Genomic DNA, 23,336 nt, shown 5'->3' with positions numbered 1-23,336 from the left:
AAGCCCACTGTCTTTGCATAAATTCATAGCTTTTTTCTTGCCTCATTTATTCTCGTTTTCTGTTATTAAAAAAAAAAAAATCTGGAGCAGATTACAATTGCTCAGCCCTTCAAGAAATGCACAGAAGTTTACTGTGTCTTGAATCAACAACAATCTTCATGTGGTTTAGAGCCCAAAGACACACAGCTCTCTCTGTTGATCAGCACCCCAAACCACAGGCTTTACTAAAAGCAAGACAGACCAAGGTGGGAGATGTTTGCTGAGCAAAAGGTAATACAATAGAAAGCATTCTTGATAAACTGATACACGAGGCACTGAAAAAAGCTGAAAGAGCAAGAGACAGCTTTAACACTAACTTATAACGGACAGGTTTTAAAATCTCCACCACAACATCCACTGCTAAGATCAAACTGAATGCACTTGCAGAAAAGTTAACATTGAGTTTTCCTTTGTTTACACAGCTTTAATAGATGTTTACTACATTTTTGCTTTGTAATAACACATTCTATCTCCCTCTAGTTTATCCTCTTATCTTTCCCACTCTACCTCATTACCCCAGTTCAACCATGTTGCTTAGAATTGGGATAATGTGACTGTATTGTTCACATGTGCATGCATACATGTGAACATACAACACATACACATTGAGTATTATGTACACAGGCCCTTTGTTAACACACACAAAACAGTTTGAACTTACAAGTAGTATGTGTGTTTGTGTAAGTGGTTAGAGGGAGGGGAGATATCCCAACCTCTGAGACCCATGTAAAATTCAACTAAATGAATTGCATGCAGAAGAGGAAAAATATGTGGGGCAGGGGAGATAGCAGAAACTAGGTTATGGAGAATAGGTTAAAGGGAAATTTTGTAAAAAAAAAACAAAAAACACTGAATATCACACATGAAGTAACAATAGTAACCTTTGCACCACTTAATTTTCTCACAGTGCTACAGGAGGGTTTTTAATCCCCACAATCCTTTGCAAAACTTGCCCAAAGTAGGAATGCTATGCTTTCCTGAAGATTTTTGCAATGGGTCAAAAGAGGATTGGTGCATACTTTCTTGTGCTTCCCACTGCATTCATCCCATCCTGTGATTCCCATATGAAAGGTGTGAATCAGAAGTCAGATAAATAAATATTAAGGAAGTAAATGAATGAAGGAATATCATTGCCACCTTTTCAAGCTTTTGCTAAGCATTACTGTCCAAGGTTTTATATTGTACCCACTTTCTTTTATTCATTATTCATTTCCTACTATTTGCAGCTATTCCTGCAAGGGGCCTTAGCTCTCTGCCCCTCTGCCTTCCTCCCAAAATCCTTTATGTTAGATTCCCCACAAAAATGTTCTCTTTCCTTTTCTTCCTGACTTTTTGTTGTTGTTGCTGTTCTGATTCTCACTGTTCTCACTGGGAGGCAAACAGGGTGTCTGCAAGGTCTGGTTTACAAAAAGTCAAGATGGAGTATGCAGCAGCATGATTGAAGCTTGGCCTCCATCTTGATTTCTTTGACCAGACCTTGCAGATATCATTGGAGCCAAATAAGAAGAGGGGGCACGTGGGATAGAATGCCAGCCGAACAAAGAAGGCAAAAGAGCAGCTGTAGATGCACACACAGATGTTGAAGAAGGCAAGAGACGCTTTAGAGCAGCGTTCTTCGAGCTTGGCAACTTCTAGAAGTGTGGAGCTCAACTCCCAGAATTCCCCATGCTGGCTGGGCAATTCTGCGAGCTGAACTCCACAGTTCTTAAAGTTGCCAAGGTTGAAATACTCTGCATTAGAACCAAGGCAGACGAGGTTGCCTAACTTAAAGACAGAAAGAGGGAAGGGCAGGGAAGCTCTCCCTGTGTGCTATCCCCTCCCTGAGAGTTTTTCACCATTCCTGTATTTCCCCATGCAAAGGAAAAGCCCTTTTCTCTCCATTAACCTTCCTTCCTTTTTGCTCGTTTGCTTTTTTTCCTCCACCACTTTTGTGCTCATTGCAGTCGCGGCCAATACTGGGCAAGATCAGAATCCCCACCTGGGACTTTTACAGGAACTGACACTCCTGGAGAGATCAACCCTAGAAAGAGAGACAAAGGGTCAGTGGGGGTTGGGGAGGGGCAATCCTGCCAGATTGTTACAGAGTGCAAAATTCTGAACCCAGGATTTTCAGTTCAGCGACTGTAGGAAACACAGCAAACTGTAGGAAATTGGGGACAAAAACTGAAACAAACTGAACAATCCTGTTACAATAATGTTCCCTGTTCACAGACTGCCAAGGCTATTTCAGATTCCTAAAAGAAGAGGTCTCTGAATGTAGAAAAGGCAGCAAAAAGGTTGCTTCTGTAAAGGCTAGAGACATGGCAGAGCCCCAGAGGCATTTCTGGAGCCCTGGAATAATGTGTGTTTGTTGTGGTTACTACCGTTGCATTCTTAACAATTATTTAAGAGAACGGGTGGACTGTTTGCATCAAAAAGGAGATGAAATAGACATTTTTAAGAGTCTCAGCTTTTGCAAAACAAATACAAGTAAAGAAGCAGGATTCCCACTTAGCTTTTAACACCCAGAGGAGCAGAAAATAATATCAAGATTAACATTAGACTAACAATCAAGAAGCAAAAAAATATCCCCAACAAGGAAATGCCAAACAAGCTAAAACAGTAAACAGCCCAACCAAAGAACCATCAAGGCCATTTCCATCAACACTGACAGGGCAAGCCACTAGAATATAAAAAGAGAGCAAATCCCATTCTTTACTAGCACTGATGATGCCACCAAGTTTGGATAATGAAACATCTGCAAGAAAACAACCAAGCTCAGAGGGCACCGAGCCCCCCCGCTTAATTTTCTTTCCTTCCGTTTCCCTCCAAAGATGCTGTACTATTACTAGTATAATTTAGTAATAATGAGTTGAAAATGGATTGAATAATGAGTTGAAAACAATATGACACGGGCAATGCCTGTTGGGATGAAGTACTAGCAAATCTGTTTCTAAACATAATTTCTTTCTTTGTCCAATTTCTTTGGCAGACTTTGGCATAGCTTGTTCACTTCTTTTCTTTATTGTCTTTCTTGAGGCTGAAAATGGCCTTATGGCGTCTGTAAAGGAAGATTCTGACACCTAATGTGGTAGTTAAAATGATGCCCAATGAGTAAATATTGCCCTAAATGAAGGAAAAATGAAACTAGCACATCCAATTATTTTCCATGAGACTAGAAAGAAGCCTCTTCTATTTTGTTTTCAAAAATATTAAAAGAATTCCACACAAGTGGACATCTTCTACCTAGCACCGAGTAAGAATTCCTTTCCTTAGTCCCATATTCTTCACTTGTATTTGCCAGGGCCATTATGATTGCCTACTTCCTCCTGCCAAGTTTTCCTGCTTCAGTTCTGTTTTCTCCCATCCCAAGTGCTCTGCTTCCATCTCACCCTTTCCTAATTCCACTTCCCCTGCTACATTACCAGTAGAGGTCCCACTGCTGGAGTTCAGACTGTGGGAGGAGAGCTGGGACGGTGTGTATGAATCATAACTTCGCACTGATGGGCTGCCAGGGAGCATGCAGGAATAAGATGATGTCTGGCTGGCAACAGGGGGCACTGCCTGCTAATGGGTACCAGAGAATATGCAACAGAGAAAGAAAAAAGGATATTAATATCGGCCACCTGCAACCCACACTTGGCACCATTCAAGAATTCTGTTGTTCCTTTTAAGCTTACCTGGATAGGGAAGTTGTTGTTGGCCATGGAAAAGGGACCTAAAGGTGGGAGAGAACCATAGTTGTTGCTGAGGACACTTTCTGTGTGGCCCAGCATAGCACCTGAAAAGAAAGAAAAAGAGATTTGTGATAGAGAAGAGTGGTGCCCTCTAGGAAGCGAATTAAGAAATAGTCCAAGAAGTATTCGGTAGAATGAGGAAGTGTTTTTCTTAAAAACAGCTCAGTTGGCTCATCAATTTCTGCAATGAATGAATAACAGGCTTTACTGATCACAAACAGGCGACTTTTTAAATCCAGAACCTAAAGATATCTCATGGCACCAATGCTTCCAAATGGTACGTGATAATTTAATGAATTATGCTGCTTGGGAAGACCCCAGGAATAGATGGGGAATGAATGAATTTGTAGGGCCCTCACCTGACCCTATGGGCTGGGGCAGTGACTGGTAGATAGCACTGCTTACAGTGCCAAAAGTGCTGTTTACGATCAGGTGCCCCCCAGAGCCACCTGCTTGGCGCCTCTGGTTCCGCAGTTTCTCTTCCCGACGCCATTTAGCTCGACGGTTGGAGAACCAGACCTGGAAAAATTAAAAAGAGGAACTCTGTTGCCCAAGAGAACAAGGAGTGTAACGGTAGAAAGTCCCCGCCCTTTTGTTTCTTGTTAAATGGCTACAAGGTCACCTCATTTACCTGGATCCGGGCTTCGGGAAGATCAATTTTTGCAGCCAAGCGTTCACGGGCAAAGACATCAGGGTAGTGAGTGCGCTCAAATTCTGAAGATTTAAGGTACATCAAGTTAAGATATTAAAGACATAACCTCCACTTTACCAACACTTACAGATTTTAACAAAATATATTTTCAAGCACTCATACTCTATGTATCATATTAGAGGTACATACTTCCCTTATTGCTTTGATGTTTGGATTCAAAAGAACAGTTCTTTCATATGTGATCCTTCTCTCACTCTAGTTCTCCTTTAGTTACCAGCAGTAGAATATGTATTTAGAAAGATAATCTTTCTTCAATGTTGGATTATTACCTGGTCACTCCAGTGTCATACTTACATAGGAATTCAACAAGACAGCAAACATTATGTCCAGTGATATCCATTTATTATTCACAGCAGTCATCTTCTTTCCTTTTTGTTCTAAGAGCCATATGTTTAGAAACTCTAGTGTTAAAAATCATTGCAGTGTTTTTTTAAACTGGGCCAGCTTAACATGTGTGGACTTCAACACCCCACTTTGAAGAAATTCTAGGAGTTAAAGCTTACACATCTTCAAGTGGCCCAGTTGGAAAAACACAGATATAATGCATTCTATGCTTTTGGTACATATATGTATTTTGGTATAATGCGTGATTTTAAAATGTCATGTCTTATACTGCATGACCACCCCACAAAAAAGCAGCTTCATGCATAGCCTGCATACAGTTTATGACCACCAGATGGCCACGTATGTCTCTTCCTGTTCCCATTTGGTCTTTAAAATTGAATTATCAACTCTGGACTTTAAATAATCAGACATCCTTAATAGTAGATGAAGTTAAGTTAAGTAGATTAAGTTATTGTTACTTTTTTCTAATGTTAATATCTGGGTTTAGAAAAAAATAAATTATACCTCTCATAATTATTACACAGCAATATTCTAAGAAAGAGGTTAGAGGAAGTCAGTAAAATTATTATGCATAATCTAGTGCTCTCCAATTCTAAAACTGTGTATGATTTAAAAATGGCACAGCTTATAACACATGGCAAAAAATGCAGTTTCGTACGTAGGTTGCAATACTGTTTATGATTTCTGTATAGCATGACTGCCATCCTACAGAAAGGATTTCCAATACCTTTGGTTTTGCTCAGTCAATATGTAACGCATTCCTGTTTTTAGCAAAATCTTCAGTTTTATTTGCTGATAATTTCTAGATTAGAACTGGAAAAAAATTCCTACGTGAGCCACTGCCAGCCACAATTCGAATTTAGATGGATTTATAATTTGATGCAATAAATGGAAATTTCCTATTTCAGAGATCTTCAGGCAATGTTTCTCAACCTTGGGAATGTTAAACTATTTCCCATAATTTCTCAGCCAGCATGGGGAGCATTCCTACCTGACTGAAGAACTTTGGGAGTTGAAGTCCAAACATCTTAAATTTTCCAAGTTTGAGAAACATTATTTTCAGGCTTCACCTGTTAGTGGCTTCAAAAATACAACAGTTGTGCAACTGGTTCTCTTAAACTGTATGCCTGGGTTTGATGGGTTGTCTACATCTGTTATTAGGGCAACGAGTACCTGGAAAGACTAACTAACTCCTAAGCTCTTCATACATCTTTTATGAAAGGCCACATGCTAGCAAAGTTTTATGTTTTTGTTTGAATCTTCCCCTTAAGGCGATTGTGTAGATTAGAATGTAACAGGGTGCATCTAAATGCTGGTTATAAAAACACTGACATTCCCCACACTTGTCTCTCAACCTCCTGCTCAAATTACCTCAGGAAAGAAATTCCACCCAATCAGAGAACAATCTCTGCTTCCTCTCTGCTTTACCTTTTTCCAATGCCTCTATTTGCTCCTGTGTAAAAGAAGTTCTGTTTCTTTGCAATTTGCGCTTCAGCTGCAAATGGATTTGGGAGTCATCTAGGTCTTGGTTGCCACCACCTTGGGGGTGCTCAGAATCCAAGCTACTTTCCAGCTGCTGACAACTGTCTGAGAAGGTAGGATGGAAAACAATGGTCAGCATAGAGTTAATAACACTCTTCCCCAAACTGGTGCTCTTCAGATATGCTTGACAGTGACAGATAGATTGACTCTGGGATATGGGAGTTGTAGTCCTCCTATATGACCATAAATTCTCAAATGGCTTAGGAGCAGAGATGGAAGGAGAGACATCATTTCAATGCTGCTATTTTTTGTTATTCATTAGCTTTATATGTTGTCTTTCTTTATACGATTCAATGTGAAGTATAATGACTCTCTTTTTATTTGCTCCACAATAATACAGTCAGAGAGATTGGACGGAAAATGAGAGGTCCAAAATAACTTAGTTGGCTTTCCTGCCTAACCACTGCACCAAACTGTTTCTCCAAGCCCTCAGAAACTGATTTATGGTGATTATCACTATCACCAGTCTTTACAGGTAGTTCTTGACAACCATAATGGTTGTAAATCACAACAGTCATAAAGCAGGCCATCATGGAACTAGATGTAATTTTATGGCCTTTTTTGCAGCAATTGCTAAGTGAATGCCACAGTTGTTAAGGGAATCTATTGCTCACCATGGAGCTTTTTTTTGCTGCAAACTGGAGTAAATGCCGATTTTCGGCAAAAAGATTGACAATCACAATCACATGACTGCCAGATACTGCAAACAGCCATAAATGTGGGCTGGTTGCTGAATCCTAAAATGTGATCATGAGGTTGGCATCGGAACTTTAAACTGCCACTAACTGTCACCAATCATAAGCCGAGGACTACCTATAAATGTTGCATGAGCCAACCAGTGCTTCCTTCTGCTGACCAAGAAGAGGGCAAGAAAATCAGCATCAAACTGCCATAGCCTCCATCCCAATTGTGGGTCTGCTTTGTTTGACACCAGTATTATAGACAAAGTATAGAGGTTTAGATGCTCCCCAAGCACAGAAGAACTCTGGAGATTTGTATTCAGTGTGTTTGCTGCTGAACTGCAGTGTCATCCTAACTATTTTTAAAAATTGTGCTGATGTGAAGATAATTAATGTTCTTTGCCATTTTTTCCTATTCCAGGTTATTCCACTCTCCTGCATAGCAACTTGTTCCAATGTTGGACTGGGGCACCGTTAACCACCGTTGGCCAAGCTTCATGCATTGACCAGCTTGTACAATATCTGTGTGGAAGTGTCTTGTTTGTAGAATGCAAAGGGGAAAATGTAACCACAAGGTGCTGCAAAATTAGGAACCCCTTCATACTCCTTCCGTTTCCAACCACTACTTCTCTTTCCCAGGCTCCTCTTTCCTTTATAAGAGTTGGGTTCATTTGAGAAATATCCTACTCAACTCTTGTTCTTATCTAACTTATCAACTCAGACATGAAAGAAAATGGCATAATTTTGCTCCAACCAAGTGAGATTTTAGTGCAGAATGCAAAGCCTTGTAAAAAAAACAACAACACAGATATCTTCCTTGGTGTGTTTGAAATTTAAAAGAATGGTCTTTGGAAATTCTTTAGAGAAGCATCCACATTCAGGGTTGTTCAGCTCTCCATTAATTATTTGCATGGTCCAAGCCACAAATAATTAGACCAAGCCTCCATTTCAAATTCCCACAATGCTCTGCTTCTCAGTCAGAATCAATAGGTATAGCCATGAGTTGCTTTGAGTGTGAGGGAGTTTTACAGCATTATGGGGAATTAATGTGGTGGCTTGAGGCAGCCGCTCAGCGCTGCTTAGAGCACCACTGTTGCTGTCTTTTGTTTGTAATTAGAAAGATCAGGTACACAGAAAGAAGGTAGACACTTTTATTTGGGGCACATTTAAACAAGTGCAGGAAGGGGCAAGGGGAGACCAACTGAGAAAAGTAGCCATGCAGCGCAAGCACCAATCTTTTGGTATGTACCTACAATGTTACATGCACATTCAAACGAGGGTGAATTTTGCAGGGTGTTGATGTCATTCTATACAAAGATGTCCTTCAGCTGGTTCTCACACAGATAGGAAGCCTACTAGTCAATTTCCAAACCATCAGCAGATATAGGCTGACCCTCCTTCCTCAAAGAGTTAAGCTCTTTTACACAGAAAGGGGATCCCAGCCCCGCCCCCCAAAAAAAACCAAGCCAAAATTTTACCACCTTAAATTGCTTATGCAGATAATTCCTGACTTTGAAATATATGCACTGGAATTCTGTGCTATAGCTATAGCCTTCTTTCCAGCAAATATTACTAATCAGAATTCTGGAAACTTCTCTTCCAATAGTGTCCAGAAATCTGATATGGGGTCCCTGAACCTCATGTGATGTCTTGCTTTATCCTCTGATGGAAAAGTGACATTCTCCTCTGGCTTCTTAGCTTCCCTTACCCCAGGCCTTTCCTCTTCCTGTCTGGCTCTGTGGTGAGAGAACAGTTTATTAATAGTTTATAAAGAGTCACAGAATAATGTATGTTAAGAAATTGTTAATCCATGACTGCACACTCACAATAGAGATAGATTCTTCTATCTGGTTCTAATTCATTATGGTGGGGGCAGAATCATCCATGGCATACAAAATATACACGCACATTGACTCAAGACCAGAAGGGACAACAAATGGGAAGACATGAAAACAGTCTCGGTCTCTCTGGCAGAAAAGAGGTAGGAGAGGGTAAATGGAAGAAGATTTTATTTCCAGGATAGCGTGTAGGTTTGGTATATCTGGTGTGTATTGTGGGAATCTTGATCTCTCAGAGACAGGAAGTTTTCTTCCTGGTTGGCTCAAAATAGGGGCTGCAGGGAAACTGGTGATAGCTGCTTGAAGCCTTGGAGTCCATGAGAGAGAGATAATGGATGGGTGGCAACTGAGAGTTTGGGGGAACCCACAAGAGCTTAACCTTTTATCCAAGGGGAGCGCTATCCTGAGCAATGACCTTTCCGTGCTTCTGCGAAACCAAGCACTCAGATCTCCTCAGGCAATGCAAAGCCACTGCATCAGCCAGAGTGCCTTAATGTGAGATGACATGGCCTTCTCCCTCCCCCCTGATTCTTCTAACTGTTTGCAGTCCCTGCAGCAAAAAGACCCAAACTGCCTCGTTGGTGAAGAACATTTCTGCTTGGCCCTGGCCCAGATATAGGGCTGTCAGGGTCTGTCCTCACCACCCATGTCACTTCAACCAGTCTGCCTCTCTCCCTGCAACATTCTCCCATATCCCCCTCAGTTCTATTTTTTGCTGAGATATCTTTGCAAAATGCAAAGGGAGGAAATACGCTTGCATACACCCAAAGGGGAAATGGAGCAGGAGGGCTGGGGTGGTGAGATGAAGGAGAGAAGGGAAATGGGGGTGGGGGTGGGGAGAGAAGGTCTTGAATTGCGTCTGAAATCACCACAAATGGAGAAGTGGGGTGTATATTTTGGTAACCACAACAGTTATGGGTCTCTGTGGATGTGGGTCACATAGATGGAATCAAGGACATTAGTATAGAATGTGCACATGTATGACATAGCTTTCCCAACTTGTCAGTTTCCAAGTGTCTCGAGTAATTATTCTCTGGATCTGCAAGTTGTATTGGCTAGGGATTCTGAAACCTCTGTTCCAGGCTGCCTGAATGCTCCAGGTTAGACAAAACATCTGGAATTAGACCACATCCATAGGGACATCTACCCCAAGTTCCAGGTGGGCTGGATTGCGAATGGGCCTCCAAGCCAGATCACACAATATAGGCCATCATCAGGCGTGTTTTTTAAGATAATTGACTACTCTAGCTTTTTGGGACACAGGGATACTCAAGATGTGTGGTATGTGTTAGGGTTTTTGTCACCAACTACCTTGGAGGGGAACCAGGTAACTGATAATGTATGGAAACTAAGGTAAGAGAAGCAGGATAGGGATTGGCAATAGGACAGCAAAGTTCATGCTAGGTTTTTGTTTTTTGTTTTGCTGTGTCATGGAGGATAGAGAAGATATCAGCTCAGCTGTGGGGAAAGTCCCCAGTGAATGGGCAAAAAGCTTTTTATTAATTTTATTAGATATTCAGCTCAGCTGTTGAATGTTGCTGTTTGAGAAGAAGCAATACCATGTGACTCAACTGCCTGGTAGGCAACTAGGGTTATTGTGGTTTGAGGTGGGGTGGCAACACCATTTATGAACTGTCTCACCATGGAGTCGTGAGTAACTGGAGCAACCTATTGAAGTGGAAAAATTTTGGAATATCAGCATCAAGACTTTAACGCTAAGGTCCATGCTTGCCTTTAAGTAGGGGTATTAAACTCAATGCCTAGGGATCGGATCTGGTATGTGAGGTGCTTAGATGTGGCCCACAGGGCCGCCCTGGAAACAGTGAAGGACCAGTCCGCAGTGGCTCCACCAGTGCAAACAGAACTTGCAAGGGTTGTGCACGGCCCTCCCGAGTTCTGTTTTCACTGGCAGAGGGATGCAGGACACCTTTGCAGCCAAAAATAGAGCTCAGGAGCCTGTTTTTGCTGGCAGAGCACTCGGGCCACCAAAGACACACACACCCCGGACACAAGTAATGTCATGCTGGCCACACTCACCCTGCCCCCCCCCCCGAGGTCAAACACAATCTTGATGCAGCCCTCAATGAAGTCAAGTTTGACATCTTTGCCTTAAAGCAGTCCCATAGTCGGCCCACCAGTTTCCCTAGGGATTACTCAAGAGATTATTATTAGGTGGGGGGGAGATTATGGGTTTTATGTTGCAGAATTTTATTGTTGTAAGCCACCCAGAGTCACCATGGGAGGGCTGGATGGCCATATAAGTGTCTTTAATAAATAAGTTACTTATTTATTAAATCAGAAAAAAATGTTTTATATTTCATAAAGATAGGTAAGATTCTTTCAGAACACAAAAAGGTCTTTTTGAATCTCAATAGAGATGATGAAAAAGTGGAGTGCAAAGAACTGTTTCTACTGGAATGAGTATAAGAGGGACCAAAAATGTCAAGGCCCCATAACCACATGATAAAAACCCCACCCGTTTTACATGTGCAAAAAATGATAGAACCTCAATGGCCTGATCATGACTGCCATCTTGAATTTTCTGACTCCTTCAATAGGAGCCCAAGGCTCAGTTCTAGTAGACATATTAACTTATGCAGAAGGATCCCACTACCCTTCTTATCTTACAATGTGTGCTAATGCCCTTAGCTTTGATTTTGAAGTCAGCAACCAAGGCTGTAAAAAAATGCTGAAGGAGGATGAGAAAGTCTAGTCTTCCATCCAAAGTCACTACCTAGAAATAAATGCTCAAGAGGGATGAGAAAGTTCAGTGGCCCTGCATGCTCAGCTGTCTCTTGCAATGAGAATTAGCAATACACTTTACTGAAAAGTGAGCTCTGAGGAATTCTTAAGAACCAAATAACAAAAGGGTGGATAGGTGAGATACATATAGGTTACCTCATCCATTGGATAATTAGCCTATGTTATTCTAATTGAAAGTAATTTGAGGTAATTATTTAAGGTTTGCAATATAAGAAAATAAAATGAGTAATTCATGGGTGCTCCAGGACATCTTTAAGCCAGTCATAAAAACATCCATTCTCCATTTTTATCCTTCCCGATTGTCTTCAGAAACGAGAATTCAATGGCACATCACCTTTGAAATTCCATTTTAGCATTAAGATTTGCTTTTAATTTGTGATAACCTCTGGATATTGTGGTGTGGTTCACCAGCGTGTTCAAGAGTACATAGGAAGTGATGCCAAGAAGTGTAGATCTTCAATTTTAGCAGGTACAAAAGCCATGCTACCTCAAACCAAATATCTGCCCAATCTCATTGGTTATTTCACATGTTAGTCAAGCAAGGCGTAAAGTACTCCCTTCCTACTCATGCTTTGGTAAGCTTGGCTTAGAACAGTGAGAAGCCGCATGTGTCATAATATCCCATAGCCATCTCCAGCCCCATTTTTGGATAAGAAGCAAAGACTCTGCAAATCACATGCTTCGGAATTCAAAGCGCTTCTTATCTTATTTGCTCCATCAAACACTTCTTCTAAGGAGTTTGCCCAAAATGTGAACCAAGATTTCTCTGAGTTCTTTCCTTAGTTGACGGAACAGTCAGTTAATAATTAGACAGATATGTCTATGATACTGAATAAAAAAGGGTGGGGGCATTTCCAGCACTGATACTTGAGATGATTTGGAGGTCTGGACAAATTCCCTTTAGAAGCTTACTTGATAAAAAGGAAGGAAGTTGGCGAAAGCACCAGAGCATCAGATGGCAACGCAAGCTACCACTTTCATTTCTGCTATGCCTTTGATTGACTCTCCGTTAGGGTATTGTGGGCAATTTAAATTGTGACTCAAAATAGACTGCTGCTGACTTGAGTCATGAGTTTTCAGTGGTGCATACCAAGGCATTTTTGTGTCCTGGTGAATACCAAAGGAGACCAAGAAGTGGTCCTGGAGGTGAAACAAGTAACTTGATTTAGTTGGGGAAAGCTGTGAACTGATCTTGCCCCTCTCTTTATCTTTGCTGGAGAAGGTGGTTAATGAAGAAATGTTTGCAGAGAATTCAAAAAGGCTGGAAGACTTCCAGGCTGGATAGGCTATATTTAATATCTACTACCTATAATGAAGCCCAGAATTGACTATTTGGAAGCTAAAAGAAGACATAAAACACAGGAAAAGCAATAGAAAAAAATCCTTTCTGCTTTGCTGCCAACCCCTGCTTTTCCAGACTCAGCTGGACACATTGAACGATCTAACTCCTAAGAAAATCACAGGAAAGGGGAAAACATATCTTGAATATGTTTCCCTGTACACATATAAACATATTCAGGGGGATTTCATACCAGGATTGAGTTGTCCTGTCACCAAACTGTCTTGGTACCACTCCTGACGACTACTCCATGTGCTGTTTTGTATATTCAGCATTCTGTTCTTCTCATACATGCCATCCACCCCCATGGAAGGGGGCTGAAGATCAGAGGGGTAGGAAGAAGGCTTGGTGGAGTCAATACAAGTCCCCCACCTGGGGGGTTGCAAGCTGCAGTTGCTCACCTTGCCTCGGATAAACCTGTAAGAAGGAAGGAAGGAAGGAAGGAAGGAAGGAAGGAAGGAAGGAAGGAAGGAAGGAAGGAAGGAGCAACAGTTGCTGGGTCATATTTTCAAACTCCAGAGGATCCATGCTTTTATTACACAATGCATGTTTGGTCACTAAGAAAATATTACTATTTTTTTAGTTCTCCTTCGTATTCACAGTTGGCCTGTAGCTCTGTGAGTAAGTGAGGATTACGTTAGAGTTAAGACTTAAAGCACCACTGAATTATAAAGGTCCTGCACTGGTAACATTAGGCTATCTCAGTTTAATAATACCTTACACGTGTAAATTACATGATTTCTAACAGGAAAAACATATGGGCTGCTCTGAACTGTTTGAAAGAAAGTCCAGATTGAGAAAGAATGGCAGAAATCAGACCAATATGAATCTACAGATTCAGTTTTTTAAGCAGCTTCTGCAGTTTTTTAGAAAATAATGGATACCCTTTTGATTTTGATCTAAAGGTCATAGTGTAAAACAGTAGAATATAAATCCTCTTTGTCCACAATCTGAAAAATATTGAATTGTAATCTGCAAATTATATCTTTACCATTCATTTCCTTATACTCCCTCTTTATACATGGCTACTATTTATTCTAGTTGGTATGTCTACGGCAGCAGTGTCAAACTCACGGCCTGTCACATGCTGGCCCCGCTCCTACCTTTTTTTTCCCTTTTAGCAAAGGGGAAAAAAGTCCCGATACGTCATGTGGTGACGCCATGACGATGCGAGTTTGACACCCCTGGTCTATGGAGATTCTTAGTCATCCAGGTCATAGTTGTCCCAAACATGCTTTTTCAAAAGGCAGATGGACTTTGTATTTCCTTGAAGATATTTCACTTCTCATCCTTCAGTCAGAACTGAAAAAACTTCTTGGATGAGAAGTGAAATGTCTTCAAGGAAAAATAAAGTCCTTTTTGAAAAAGCATCCTTAGGATATCTAGTTGGTATGTTTGTGGCCTCCCACAAACAAAATTATATGGCACCTCAGGGGCCCATAGTTACTTCAACCCATGAAGAGCTGTTTGGGGAATCTTAAATCCCAGGTAACAGCTGTAGTTAGATACATGGATGGGGAATGTTGATGCCTGGCCCTTCATCCTGGCAATCCCCAACGCCACTCTATGCTATGCTATGAATGGGCCAATATTCTTGCCTCTGGCAGTTCTGAGTGCTAGCCAAAGTGCACGCAGGCACAGGCATACACACACACACATGCCACGTGCATACACACATACAGTTAACACTCAACCACTCTACTCCTCATATGAATGAAATTTTTGTTAATGATGGATGCAAGAGGAAACGTATATCACATAGGTATTCTGAGATCCTATTAATTTCTCCTGGGCATCCATGTTTTCCTACTTAAGTATTGAATAATAACATCTGCAACAATATTTAAAAACTCCACTGTACTGCAGCTCTCTGCCATGATTTGATACTCCCAGTGTGATTATTATTGTTTTATTATTTCTTAATTTATTTTCCTAAGTCACAAACTCTACAGGCACATGAGCAACTAGTTTGACTTAATGTGACAAAAGAATAACGAATGTGTATCCGAAGTGGATCCTACATTTGACAATGCCACTTTTACATACCTTTCCAGAAAGGAAACTTCTGGATACTTGGAGTGAGCCTATCACTGCCTGAGGACAATCTCAAATGTGAAGTTAAATGTGTTAATTGAGAAAGGAAAGCAAATGCATAGGCTTATTAAAATAAGCTCTTGGGGATTCCAATTTTTCAAGGAGCAACAGTGAACTCCTGAAACTAACTTCCTGAGGAAGGGAACAGTTTTCATGTTGAGTAATAACAAAGATTACACTAAAGGTGAACTGAATGGATCTTCCTTCATCCTCCAATTATGCTACAACTAATTGGAATAGATAGAGTAGAATGTGAAATAAATCAAATTCATTATAAATCTAATAATAGTGAAAACCACTTGTGATTCCACCAACAAAGGAAAAACAGTGAATGATTAGCATTAGGAGACTCTTTTCTGAAACTAGTCATTGAAAGTTGCCTCCTGCAATTCAGCATATAAATTTAATTAATAAAACATTGACCTGCAGCAGATCTTGAGGGCCTTAATGTTGTCAGATATCATTTCTCCTCCAGTATTTTATTTTTTTATTTAATAGCCACCCATCTTACAAGAGACTGATTTAGGGTGGTAAGCAGCACTTGATTAAAGTGACAATTGGGAAAATACGTTCAAGTTTTTGTTTCACATTCTTTTGCTCAACTGGGGAAAAAAGCACCTGAAGATCCGTGCTCTTAATCAGTAAGAGCTCTCTTTTTAGTTGCTCTTAGCTTTAAAAAAAATGAGACTCAATAATCAGTAAGAGCTCTCTTTTTAGTTGCTCTTAGCTTTAAAAAAAATGAGACTCAATGTCAACTTCTTAAACAATTAGTTACTATAAGTTAATCACTAGAAATCAAAGGCATTTTAACAAAGTTATAAGAAATATATTGAAATTTTGTAGCATGCGGTTGTAAAAAAGTAATTCAGCAAAGCAGAGAAATAGCATCCTTGTCAAGTGGATATGCAAATAACTTAAACCACATCTTTAAAAAAGGACAAAAGAAATCAGATTAACAACAAGAGGAACATACATGAATACGGAACCTTCAATTTTAGCACAACAGTGTGCTCACTAGCCTTGTAAGAAAATGAAAAACCACAGAATTAGTCCTATTATGAAATATGCTCTACTTCCAAATATCTCAAACAGAATTTTTAAAATGAAAACTTTAAATTTTGCAACACCACAACAAGTATTTCATATACCACATAACTACAAAAATCATGTGAGATCTTTAATTAATTGCAAAAACTGTTATTGAAATGTCTTCGGTATAAAACAATGTCCTTCTCTTATTAGCATATTATATATATGGAGTGCAAAAATGAAGCATGTAGCATTTTCTGAATCATTTTCTGCCACCTAATGATTAACCAGATTTTGAAGTCCAGGTCTGTTATGCTTCACCTTGTATACAACAGCAGCCTTGTAAAACATCATTCCAAAGAATAAGATGCATATATTCAAACATCATTTGAAGCTGTGTCTTACTTAATCATGGTTTGCCAAATGAACCACTAACTGACTGCTTCATTAAAATTGCTCTCCCAAAAAACTGTTTACAAGCCATAACTGCTTGGTACAGTTTGAATAATCACTTTGTAAACCTACCAAATGATATTCTGCTTTAGGGGACTATATAAGAAGTTTAAGATACAGAAGTGAGACTCCCAATCTCTCCCTCCCCAGATAATCAAATCCTTACATTAATCGTTTCACTTTCTGTCCATGTAGTCAGCATCTAACAATTGTTATTTCACAATATTTCAGAATACCACCACATATATCCAGCAACCTAGTTTGAAATTAAACACCATTAATCTTTCAAAACCATTTTTTTGCCAAATCCATTCAGCTGATGTTAATTTAAACCACTTCATTGGATTTCAAAATATCAAAATGCCTCGGTTATTGCCTATCTATATCACCAGCTGCCAAATACTTCCTTCCTTCCCTGAACTAGGGAAAACCTCAGAATATAGATTTGAAGACCCCAGAAAAAGTTTTTCTGTGGCTTGAAAAGCAGATTAGCAAATTCATGTCTAATGAATGAAGCAATTAGTTGTGAAGATTGTATGATACCCACAGGATCCAGAGGCACTAATGATACTGAACAACAGAACCTGAGTGTAAATCAGGAGATAGCCTTTTTAAGCAAATGCTGGACTAAGGGACCCACAAATCCCTTTAGTTGTAATTTGAAGATGCTTGGCAAGTTTTTCATTCAGGGACACATTTTCCTTAAACTGCTTTTGTCATCCCTATGATATGAAATCACTTATCACAAGATAATAAGATAATATAAATAATAAACAAAGAAATCTTCACTGACGATGGCTAGCAGTTGAATTGCATTCATAAGTGCATCCATTGGTCACCTGTGCAGTTTGTGTAGCAGAGATATTAAATGGGTGTACTAACACATGCCTAGAATTCCTCACATTCTGGACCACCTGTAATTTCCTGGAGGTCTTTAAGAGCAATAGGTAGTCCTCCACTTACAACTATTCATTTAGTGATCGTTCAAAGTTATGATAGTACTGAAAAAATGTGATGTATGACTGGTCCTTGTACTTACAACTGTCACAGCATCCCCATGATTACATGATCAAAATTTGGTTGCTTGCAACTGGCACCTATTTACAATGGTTGTAGCTTAACAACCACCTTGATTAGCAATGGAAATTTTGACCCCAATTCTGGTTATAAGTCGAGGACTATCTGTACTTGTTGAGCTAATTGCAGTAGTCCACAAACAAGATTACTGAGGAAAGACTTGCAGTCAAGAGGCCAATGTGGTTAGTGCAGTACCATAGATAAGTCTGAGCAAAGACCCTACTGGCTAATGCTGCCACCTGCACTCTGAACAGAAACTGGGTAACTCTCAGATTGTGTATGAGGAAAAGAGAAGCCCTGTTCAGAACTAAAGACAGAAAATTTATGGCCCTAGAAAAACTATGAAGATACAGCTCCTCAATTTTGTCAGGGCTGAGCTCAAGCTTGTTGTTCTTACTCAGCCAGTGGACAAAGCACTGGCAGCATCACTTGACCTCTACTGAAGATACATGAGTCTGAAACAACCTCACCCAGTTATTTCATGTAGTTGTTAAACAGGAAGGATGAGAATGTCAATCCATGCAACAACTTATAAATCAACATGTCTCCTGCCAACACCAATGGGGATTGGCTACAGAAAAAATGAGGAGAAGCACTGAAACACTATTTCCAATCCCTACATCCACTCAAAATGATATCATGGCTGCTGGTACCAAAAACTACTGAAAGTCAAGGAGAACAGGAATGGTTGTACCATTCCTTCTCCATTCCATCAGAGGTCATCAACAAGTGTAATCTGTCCGCCTCCATATTATGTCGCAGGCTGAAACCCAATTAAAAAGATCCAGCTACTTCATTTCCTCCAGGGCCCACAGAAATTGCAACATCACCACTTTCTCAAAAATCTTTATTAACAAGGAAGGTTGGAGACTGGGCAGGAATTGTTCAAGATTGCTAGTGGTGACAGTGAAGTCTTCAGGGGAGAATTCATCACTGCCTCCTTCAAGAGAAGCAAAACCAACTCTATTCTGAAAGGTAAATTCTCCACCAATATGAACTCAGCCATACAGGTAGTCCTTGACTTACAATTGAGTCCAAAATTTCCATTCCTAAACAAGTTAGTTATTAAGTGAATTTTGCCCCATTTTATGACCTTTATTGCCACAGTTCTTAAGTGAATTACTGCAGTTGTTAAGTTAGTCATATGGTTGTTAAGTGATTCTGGCTTCCCCATTGACTTTGCTTGTCAGCAGGTTGCAAAAGGTGATCACATGATCCCAGGACACTGTAACCCTCATAAATACATGCCAGTTGCCAAAGTTCCTATTTCTGATCACTGCAATAGTGAAAAACAGTCATAAGTCACTTTTTTCAGTGCCGTTGTAAATTTGAATGGTTACTAAATGAATAGTTGTAAGTCGAGGACTATCTATATCTATCTACAGTATATCGAGGACTATCACTTCCTAGGAAGTAACTAGCCAGGAAGGACATGAACCTAAAAGACAGGTAGCCCAATGTCTAAAGGTTTTAAAGGCATAAAACTTCCTAGTTAAAGACAAGATTGTGACTAAGTCAACTCAACTGGACTTTCCCAATTAGAGTTAATTCCAAATGGACCTGAGCAACGTTATCCTAAGGTATTCCTCACAGCATCCTTGAAGATGTTTTCCCTTGCACTGAAATTGTAAAGACAGCACCCTCACCAGTCTTAAATGAGAATAGAGATGTATTGTTGGAACAGAGCAAATTGTGCCAGCATTCTCAAGGACTTTAAGGAAGCATATTAAATGGGGGGTCTGGCTGTGCCCTAACAAGATTTCTTAATTTCTTCAACAAAATTTGCTGCTGCCTCCAATAATGGGAGGATGAGAATATTCCATATCTGCACAAGAAAGGACACAACCCTCACTGCTTCACCCATAAGCACAGATTACGAAGTCTAATCAATTAATTTTTCCAATCAGGACACTCTACCTGGTCTTGAATTAAAGCACCAGGCTAGAAACCAGCAAGCCTGTGAGTTCTCATCCCATTTTAGGCATGAAAACTGGCTGGGTGATTCTGGGCCAATTACTCTCTCTTAGCTCAACCCATCTCATAGGGTTGTTGTTGTAGGGGAAATAGGAGGAGGAAGGAGTATTATGTATGTTGGCTGCTTGTGTCATTTGTAAAAAATTATAAATATAAATAAATAAACAAATAAATCACTATAACTTAAAACCAGCATAACCAAATATTTTCGCTAGGAATAATTTGAACACAAAAGCAATGTATCTGAGGGACAGACACAGGTTGGGAAATGTTAACTGAAGAAACAGCAGAGAGGAAACATGACTGTCCAATAGTCTTATAGTATAATATAGGATATTCGTAAGTTTTGCAGTTCTGCTGTTTTATTTGGTTTTTACACATGGGATGGACAGAGGAAAAGGAAAAACAAGTAGCTCTCCATAAATACTTATTGTTGCTTATATTGTTGCATAAATACTTGTTGTCACTTATTTGTTTAATTTGCTATGTCTCCAAGATTTGTGATACCTCAGCCCACATTGTTTGAAGCAAAAAAGTGCATTTTTAGGATGATTTGAAAGGAGCAAAATAATTGATGTCTCCTAAACTTTGGCAGTGCCTATTCAGCCTTAGACCCATGCCAGGCCAAGTATCCAAGCATTTCAAGAAGAAATGGGCTTCCCAGACAGTTTCCTACCCAAATAGGCCAACCTGTTTAAATTTTAAAAATAGATTTCTATCACAGACTTTCGGGGCAATTTTGGAATTACCCTTTTCCTGCTTCCTCTGTCCATTGTCCATGTACTTAAAAGTAGGATCTATATATGAGCAGATACATGCGATGTGCATAGAAAGCAACCTGACCTTTCTTTGGCCTCCTTTCAAGGCACCAAAAGGACACAAAACTAATCATTTTTACATATTTGAGGATCTTGCATGCAAGCACAGCTCTCATTGAGGCATTAAAAAGTCTGACTATATTCTGATGCTGAAACACTTTCAAAGAGAGTCTGGATCAAATGTATGTCTGAATGAACTCATTAGAATTAGGGTAAACTGATTTATAGATTTAAAAGATTACAGAGGTACCGTACCGGAATTATTAATAACATACAATCAGAAATATTGTCTCTTATGCTATATATTGTATAATACAACATAATGGTTATTAAAGTATTTATGTTTACCTGCAGAGCACCCATCACAAACAATATCAGGTGTTATATAAACACATGTGGAACAACTCTCTCTCTCTCTCTCTCATAAATGTACAGTATCATTATTTACAAGCACAATGTATATGTACCACCACTGCATTTCTCTCTTTATGATAAATGTAGAATATTATTATTTACAAACACAATCAACATTACCCTGAAAATTGTCAATGCACTGTATGAACTGTGCCACATCTTTTCCTGTAACCATGTATAAGCCACCTAATAGGGCTTTCTTCACAGGTACAGTCAGTGTTGATATATAGGCAGGAAATTATGCATTTTGTAGCCCAACACTTTTAGAGAATATCAGATTAGGGAAAATAAATAAAATCATACTGAAAAGGCCCATGTTCCAATCATGACAATGTTTAAAACAAATCTTTTGAAGGTTATTCTTTCAATCTGCCACTACTAGGAATCTTCCCTCCTCCACAAATCTCAGCAGTCACACTTCATAAGAATACCATAAAATTCCATGTTTTTATGCTTTCTTCAACCTGATAGCCCCACAATTCATTTTAAATTCAGCCATCCCACATGCACATAAACTAAGTCAACCACAAGAGTGAATACCAGAAAGGGAAGATGCCATATTACTCTTAAGTCAATAAGCACCTCAACCCAAAATGGCTGCCTTCCCTGTTTCTGCCCAGGAACTGAGGAGTGAGGCACCTTTTGCATTTATGAGGAGTAAATTTGGCAGGGAAATCACAACTTATGAATGGAAAAGAAAAGCAGCAAAGGAGCAGAAATAAAGATTCAGAAATCATACTATAATAAGTATTTTTAACAAACTGTGGTATTTGAAGTTATATAACATATAAATTGCACACACATGTATTTGCTTCAAAGAACATATGGATGGCAATATTTCTCCTGAACAAATTCCCCATAAATGGATCTTTCTTTTCACTGGCTGGGGTGAATTATGTTCTCCACAATCAGTTATTTTAATTGAAGCCACATCTCACTCCACAATCCAGTAGCCTTTATGCAGGCATATATACTACTGAGGCACGCTCAAATTTCACAAAATCCGAGGATGCGTTTGTCTCTTAAGAACTAAAAAAAACACCCCTCACTCTATTCTATTTCTTTGCTGCATTCCTTCTCCTTGCACTGTTTCATATATCATACATATTAGCAGAATTATTATAATCATAATTACCTGGAATCCTCTGATACTGAAATTTGCAACTGAGCAGGACAGTACTTGACTAAAAGTGATGCTGAGGCAGTAATTGGGTAAATTAGTTATATATAAAGTAGGTTTGATCCATCTGCAATGATTGAAAATATTATGTTATGCAGGGAAGGGAGGAGAAGTAGAAAAAGAATATTCTCGAAGAATCCAGTATCAAATGCAAGTGAGGTTACTTATACAAATATGTCAAGATTGCATCCTAATATATTAACCAAAACCTAACACGGTGGGAGAAGGAGGGGAGATGGGTCAATAAGAAAAATGAGAAGAAGAAAAAGAAAAAAAAGTGTGTGTGTGTATGTGTGTGTATGTATGTGTATGTATGTATACACACATACACACACACACATAAACAAAACCATTTGTAATCTAATTATTCATTCAAAAAAAATTGTACATAAAATACAGTTCTAGAGCAATGGATTTCCATTCCCAATATTGTTCCACACCCATCACTCCACTTATGTTTCTAGGTTCCAAGTTGTGTACCTACCAGTTTACTCGTAGTCCTGTGCTGCATAACTTTTTCAATCCTTTGTTTAACTTGATTGCTGCCCATTTTTAATTTTGCTTCCTTGGTGGCACTTTTTGACGCACCCTACCTTGGAGTTCCTTTTTTCCTTTCCCCAGTTTGTGAATTGCTGTGCTTTTGCCAACCTTCTATGGATAACTGATTTCCAACCTCCCTTTCTCGAGGCAATGCCCACCGTGTTGTGCCCTGAGGAGTGCTTGGTTTCTCTTGCACATTCACTCAGGGATGCCCAGCTTAGATCTCTGCTACTTTCACAAGCCAATACTATTAACATTTTCACCCTTTTGCATCTTACCTTTCCATTCAACAATCCCTTTCAAACACACATCTTTTTTTGCAGCAGCTTTTTGGAGGTCTTATCATCCCCTCAAGTTTTGCCCATTGTCTTCTGGCGCTCACCCAAAGTAGAATTGTTGTCCCTTTCGTGCCTACTGCTCCTACCCACTCATTCTTGCTCTGTGCTATGAATGACTTTGGTGCAGGCGTTGTTCAAGAATAAATATCATTTCTGGAAACTGAGATGGGGGGAGTCTGGGATGCGCTGGGGGGGGGAATGCAATACTGCTGTGACATTTGTGCTAAGTTGTCGTGTCAGATTTGAACTTAATTCCCTCCAATGGATCAAGGGTGGGAGGGGGTAGAGCAGGGAGAGATGTCCCTAGTTATACAGCCATGTGTTGTTGCTTACAGAAATCATAGAGAAGGAGCCTGTCAGAGCTGGTCAGGGCTAGAGGGTATGGTGAGGAAAGGGAGGGGGCGAAATGGGACAGATGCCACAGACAAGCATGAGATGTACCTTG

The 23,336-nt window shown here is 39.7% G+C and overlaps 1 protein-coding gene across 4 annotated transcripts; it reads right to left on the bottom strand.

Moving 5' to 3' along the window:
• Window positions 1-872: 872 nt before the first annotated feature.
• Window positions 873-22,053, bottom strand: LOC113442898 (paired box protein Pax-6-like). 4 transcript variants are annotated; one of them, XM_026710731.2, is made up of 8 exons: window positions 21,969-22,053; window positions 13,168-13,391; window positions 6,241-6,399; window positions 4,387-4,469; window positions 4,115-4,274; window positions 3,699-3,799; window positions 3,444-3,585; window positions 873-2,059 (listed from the first exon to the last, which is right to left on the bottom strand). In XM_026710731.2, exons 2-8 carry the CDS (start codon window positions 13,280-13,282, stop codon window positions 1,974-1,976), a joined length of 846 nt encoding a protein of 281 aa, XP_026566516.1. In that variant the 5' UTR covers window positions 13,283-13,391; window positions 21,969-22,053; the 3' UTR covers window positions 873-1,973. The 4 variants fall into 4 exon arrangements, with proteins under 4 accessions (XP_026566516.1, XP_087774534.1, XP_087774535.1 ...); XM_087918408.1 differs by lacking the exon at window positions 21,969-22,053 and having other exon boundaries at window positions 3,444-3,582; window positions 13,168-13,371; XM_087918409.1 differs by having other exon boundaries at window positions 1,977-3,585.
• Window positions 22,054-23,336: the final 1,283 nt, after the last annotated feature.

The sequence above is a fragment of the Pseudonaja textilis genome, chromosome Z (genome assembly GCF_049901715.1).
Source record: "Pseudonaja textilis isolate UNSWEBS1 chromosome Z, rPseTex1.2, whole genome shotgun sequence".
In the NCBI taxonomy this organism is placed as follows: domain Eukaryota; kingdom Metazoa; phylum Chordata; class Lepidosauria; order Squamata; family Elapidae; genus Pseudonaja; species Pseudonaja textilis.
The sequence above is the reverse complement of the archived record's forward strand: the minus strand, read 5'-3'. Positions and strand labels throughout refer to the sequence as shown.